General features: G+C 37.3%; 1 protein-coding gene across 1 annotated transcript; it reads right to left on the reverse strand.

The window, feature by feature from the left end:
* Positions 1-1,236: 1,236 nt before the first annotated feature.
* LOC125226666 (WW domain-containing oxidoreductase-like) lies at positions 1,237-5,634 on the reverse strand. The gene is made up of 7 exons (XM_048130722.1): positions 5,437-5,634; positions 4,953-5,190; positions 4,598-4,866; positions 4,053-4,232; positions 3,309-3,423; positions 2,511-2,651; positions 1,237-2,001 (listed from the first exon to the last, which is right to left on the reverse strand). Exons 1-7 carry the CDS (start codon positions 5,523-5,525, stop codon positions 1,765-1,767), a joined length of 1,269 nt encoding a protein of 422 aa, XP_047986679.1. The 5' UTR covers positions 5,526-5,634; the 3' UTR covers positions 1,237-1,764.
* Positions 5,635-6,445: the final 811 nt, after the last annotated feature.

A 6,445-nucleotide genomic window follows, 5' to 3' on the forward strand; every position in this document is an offset into this window, starting at 1 on the left:
CGGTCGATGTAAGTACTATTTATTGCAAACACTAGATGGCGACACAGGTCAAGGCTAAAACGAATAGAAAATACACTATTTGAGTTTTTGTGGCGAAATGCGCGCCATCTCGTGTGGAGTAGTTGTGTTGTTAAGGCTGAGAATTCTTTCGCTCGATGTAGGTACTATTCATTTTTGAACTAGATGGCGACACATGTCAAGGATACGAAACAGAACCGAGCGAAGCTCGGTTGCCCAGATATTGTTACTTTTATAAGACCATAAATGAAAGTTATTTGATTAAATTCGTTTAATAGCTAACATTAAGTCTAAAAAACCATATAATAGTATTTTATGCAACTGGCGTTTAAGTGAGGTCAAAAAAGACGAGTGGCGTGAGTAACAATTTGAGGCGAAGCGAAATTGTTAATAAAGACGCCAAGAGTATTTTTTGACTCAGTTAAACACCGTTGCATACCGTTGAATAACTTTCGTGAAATTCGCACTATTTCCTGTATTTTGACGCGTCGACTTCCCCTCTGTTCCTGCCTCACCCGGTCGCTCGCACTCCCCCGCGCCGCCGGGAGGAAGGTTACCCTTCATGGACCAAAAACTCTTCCAGGCGTTATCAATACGTCTATTGACTCTGATTTGCCTGTTTTCGAAGGAAGCTATCTGGCCAAAGTAAATGTACTCATCAACTTACTGTATATCCTGCCCATCTACCGTGACCTCAGGTTTTGCCCGATTGGTCATTAACCCTTCGTCTGTGTCGGTCAAAAAATTGTCATAAAACAATTAACGTTGACAACATTTGACATATTATTTTAAAGTCCAACGCCTTATATTAGGATCCTTATCAAAAACAGACGAAGGGTTAGCTTAGTTTTTGCTCTGTCCATCGTGAATCCAACTTCAAGGCTCGCTGTATTGAGATCTTGGAGCATGTGTTGCAATTGAGATGCCGTATGCCGTATGGGAAAAGAGGACAATGTCATCGGTAAAAAAGTGGCAAATTATATAATTTATTTTGTTTTGTTTCATTCAATGTTTAACCAAATGAAATTCTACTCTATTTTCGTTGTTAAATTTCATTGATGGACAGCTATGAACCCTGTAAGGGCACTGTAAATTTATATCTTTAGCTACCTTACTATCTAAATTCTACCTAGTTACATATTATATGAAGTATATTGTAGGTACATAGGCTCAGATTATTCTTTGAATATACACAAAGGTAGTAACAATAAAAAACGATTTGTGGCATATTTTTGTAATGTGTATAAATATTTATACAATAATTAGTTTAGCACCTGTTTTCCCTAAATGTTAGTTTTAAATGCAAAAGTCTTTCATTTTTTCAATTTAAGACCAAAACCTAAAACACTAAAGGGAAATTCGAATACCCAATTCCTCACCCAAAGAGTAATACCACTGCCATACTACAATATTATAACATCCTAAGATGTAGTTTTGTTATATGTTACGACGTACGATACACAAAGCGTGACAGTGTCATCAGGAGTAAAATATCAACTGCACAGTCTGTTCCATCAAAAACCTAGACTGAATATGGTGGTACATATACACAAAGATCGCACAAATTCGTATGTTGTGTAGATTGCACTAGCAATCGGCCAATTTAATGGACCCTTGTGGTTCTTTGTCCACCCAGTTGCAAAAGTGCGTATCCACATCATGAATAAATATAATTCAATGTGTGTAAAATAAAAGGCATGCGGTGCATTTTTGTGCCTTGCTATACCTACATTATGTAAATGCACCTCATGTCTGAACACTGTTACTAGTTGGACAATATTTTTGCATATATTTCTGAATGCCCTCGGAGCCTACGCGTTGTTCTATCATTTTTAGCGACAAAGCGAAGACTTCATTCGCTATATCCTTGTCCCTGGATAGAGCAGACTCTTCACAGTAAAAGCAGTTGTTGAAGTACAGGCCCGTGACCCCCTCGAGCTCCGCCGCCGTAGCTACGTACACTGTTGTGGCAGCTGCTTGTTGCTGGAAGGAAAAATACTTGTATTAGAATCACCATGTATCGCCCGGTGGAGTTGGGGTTAAAAGTAATACAGCATGGCAAGTAGTATTATAATGATGATGATAGACGCGTTAGTAACTCGCCCATGAGATAAATTACACGTCCCATTCTAATCAGTACAGTTAGAAAAAGACGGATAGTCTATCTTGCAGGTGAAATACTGTTGTGCACATCGGGTAGGTCGTGTCCTGTCGTGCCTTGTTGATATGATCGAGTAAAGGATTAGCCCTTGGCTGACCTCCTGATGTGTGTGCTGAGCAGTGGCGGAGCGTCGATACAACTCGATTCCCAACGGGTTCCCTAAAATTCTCTAGTATCTGTAGAAGTCCATACAAAACAGATGCCAAAAACCCCTCCGGCTTTACCAACGAAAATTTTCACGCCCCGCCACTGGTGCTGAGTGAGTGAGTGAGTGTAATTAGTTTTCAACTGAAAAATGTATACAAATCAGAATATAATAATTATCATTTACCCATGACTTGGTGAAAGGTCTGACGAACATAAACGCTAGCCTGTACAGCCACCAAGACTTGCTCAGGTTCGTGAACACCATATTGCCCGGGTGAAGTGAGTTCACGCAAATGCCTTTGCTTTTCCATTCCTCGCTAAGGATCTGAAATATGTTGTAAAATACTAAGGGTCGGTTGCACCAAACCGTCTGTCTCCGTTAAAGCGTTCGTTAAATTTTATTGTATGGGAAGTTTCATAGACGTCTGCTGCGTGACGATGATGTGTCCGTCAAATGTGTTTGATGCAACTGGCCCTAAGTGCCAAATAATAAGAATGGATTTTAAAGGTAATAATTAATTATAAAATAGTCTACAAACGGCTGTAATTGACCGTGACCTTGGTGAAGTGCGGCGCGCATTTGATCGGTTTTATCGGACGTGCGTTAAGGACACAGCTATAAGGGAAAACGAGATAGAGAATTTTTATAGCACTAAGGTAGTGGCTTGGTGCTGCCATGTCTCCAGCTCCACGGAACACGCGTGCCATATAATATATGACCACTCTATTTAACAATGCAAAAATTGTTAAACATGAAAAAAATCGAGTAGTTGAAAATTGTTAATCCCCAGTAGTAACGCCGATAGTCCACTATCATATGTTTATCATAGAAATATGATCATAGGTCCGTATGCCTCCCTTTTTCTCCAACGCGAAGAAAATTGCTGCCTATGATCATATTTCTATGACTATGACAAACATATGATATATGATAGTTGACTATTGGCCTAATTGCCCTGCTGTATCTTATGTCTAGACTTGCCTTTGCAGTTATGACATTGAAGAGTTTAGAATTATTGTAAGCCATCATTGCACTGTACTGATCCTTAGGCACTGAAAGGCTTTGCTGCGCAAACAGGTTCTTTAGGCTGGCAAATCTATAAAAAAAATGACCAAAATAGTGACTAATTTTAGCAAATAATCCTGTAATTAAATGTGATCATGCTTTGATAACATTCGATATTTTGCAAATACGTAGTGCATCATCATCATCAACAGCCAGAGAGCGTCCACTGCTGGACGAAGGCCTCTCTAAAGAATCGCAAAGCGATGTTCTTTGGAGGGAAATACCATAGTCGCCACGCAATACCACATATTAATATATAAGAAGGTAAACCTGTTTCAACATTCAATATACATACTTATTAGCTGTCAAGGGTATTGAAGGTAACAATACAATGACACACCTACATCACTTTCGGCCTTGAAATATTATTGGCATACCTACCAGGTAAGGCACACATAAAATGACTAGCGTTTAAAACATTACTAATTAATAATTATAACTAGCAACCCACCCTGGCTTTACATGGGTATTGATATACATATAAACTTTCCACTTAAATCACTCTATCTATTTTTAAAAGATTCACTCAAAATCTGTTGCCTTGTTTAGAAATTCTAATTATAATTGATATTATTGCCCGTATGGTGACAGGTTAAGATTTTTTTTCTTTATAAAAAGACATGTCTCTGATAGAAAGTCACATATTATTAAATTGCTTACCGATGGGACTCTGAAGAAACAAAGATGACCTTTGAGCCCTTTCTAAGCAGTGGTTCCAACAAAATGGCCAGATATAGATGGCTGAGATGGTTCACCTGGAATGTTGTCTCATAGTTGTCTTCAGTCTCTGTGAATGGGATACCAAATACTCCAGCATTCAGTATGAGCATATCAAGATGGCTGGAACGTAAGTGTCAAAAGATATAATTGTAATAAAATACATAATTGTTAAAGGTATAGTGACAAATTAATAAAATCTTGCTTATTGGATCTAAATTGGTGGCTCCATGTAAAAAGATAAGACATAAGGATATTGATAAGCAAATCAGCAATGTCTGAGTTGATGTGCCTCACTCAGGAGGGCCTAACACAAATATCTTCAATTTTCGAATGTCTGACATCTATCTCTGTTGATCTAATATTGCCTTAAATAAAGTAAGAGTGGAAGATTACAGCAATTTTATAATTCTGTGTTTTGGTAGGGTCTAAGGTGTAATTTGCCTCTAACTTTCTTGCATAATTCATAATCAAAATAAGACTCTTACTCAGAAAATAATGTCTTCACCATCACTGCACACTTTTTCACACTTTGTAATGAGGATAAATCAAGTTGAATGGCTTTTAAATTTTCTTCAGCAGCATTTGTTTCTTTCACAATGTTTTCTATAGCTGATTGGGTAGCTTCCATATTCCGATTGGCCATTAATATTTTGCATCCATGACGCGCGAGAGACTTTGCTGTTTCATAACCAATGCCTGTGTTGCAGCCAGTTATCATGGCATATTTTCCAGACAAATCAACACCATGCAAAATCTGTGAATGAAATGAAATTGTAATACATACTGGCTGGACCAATGTTAAAATTATGACCATTTATCATGATAACATTGATAACTTACTTGAAAAGCAGTTGAGGATGCATCAAACCTCTGTCTAAAATCATGGACATGTTTTTTTTCCTCCTTTGCAAAAGCTAGTCGGGGATCCACATAAGTCTTATGACCAGTTTCCTGTTGAACATATAAAGTCTTCCCTTCTTCATCTACAGTTTTAGACCAGCCGAAGGGCAATTCTTTTGGTATTACTTTCTTACGGCCTGTGCGCGGATGGGTCCATTGAGTCTTTGTTGTGCATGTACTACAAAAAAAAACATTTTATCAAGATTGAACTAGGAAAACGAATTAAAATTTAAACTCGATGAAGGTAATAATAATGTAATTGTGTGTTTTGTGTACTTCAACTTTAAAGTTCCAGCTTTGAATTGGATAAAGTCTACTTAATTTGTTAATGTAGGTACCAGTCACACAAATGAAAAATTAATTAAGCTTATCTGCTCATCATTTGACAAAAAAAGTACAAACGCGATAATTATAAGAAACTTACTTTACGAAGTAAACACTTCCATCTTCAGTGGATTTTTCCTCCCAACCTGGAGGTAATTCATCTTCACTATCTGAATCTAAATTATGCATCGTATGTAGGTATTATTTTGTGTTCTTCTTTTTAACTTAATCTGATGATTTATTGTGAATCTCTAATATCTCTATCGAAGTATCGAATCGAGACTACGATACGACAGATACGAGACTTCTAATCCAAGAATTTTATATACATACTGGATATTGCACGCCGAACATTACGTTGAAGCCAGAAAATTTGACCTTGAATTACGTCACGCCGGTCTTGCATCTCTTTCTTTAGGGTGTCCATGATTAAGCATACATTAGGGATATCCCGCGGAATTTGACGTATTACGTTTATACGACTGATTAATTTTGTAACTTATTAAATTCAAATCCGATCAATCGTTTTATCACGAAAGTGAACACCATCCTCACAAACTCAAAAAGTAAGGTACATTAGGGCAATTCCGAAAGTCGTCTAATTAGGAAAGTCGTATAGAAATCACCATTATTTCCGTCATATCAAGATTCCCCTTTCGGAATTATCTGAACATTTCTGTCATTCGGAATTACTCTAATGCACCTTACTAATTTGTCAACCGCCAATAAGGTCCATTTCTATACCACTCTGCAGTTACTTTGCCTTACGCCACAAAATACGGTACAGTTGACTGACCTGTATTTATTAAAAAATGTTTCAGTCACTTTAAACCATCACAACAATATTTTGGTAGAACTACTGGGAAAACTAATTAACTAGTCAACTACCAAACCAGGTGGTTTGGTAGTTAACAATGTGGGAAAAATCCCCGTAGTTAGGGCTGGTAAAACTTGGTGGTAACTAGTGGGAATAGCCCCAGAAATATAAGGGAAGTATTTCGTCACTACTTTTAAAAAATCTCGTATCTCATGCTTCTCCTCAAAGTTAAAACACAGTAAGTCTATATGCATTCCATACATACTACTACATTTTTTTTAATTGACAGAAG

Source organism: Leguminivora glycinivorella, chromosome 1 (assembly GCF_023078275.1).
Source record: "Leguminivora glycinivorella isolate SPB_JAAS2020 chromosome 1, LegGlyc_1.1, whole genome shotgun sequence".
Classification (NCBI taxonomy): domain Eukaryota; kingdom Metazoa; phylum Arthropoda; class Insecta; order Lepidoptera; family Tortricidae; genus Leguminivora; species Leguminivora glycinivorella.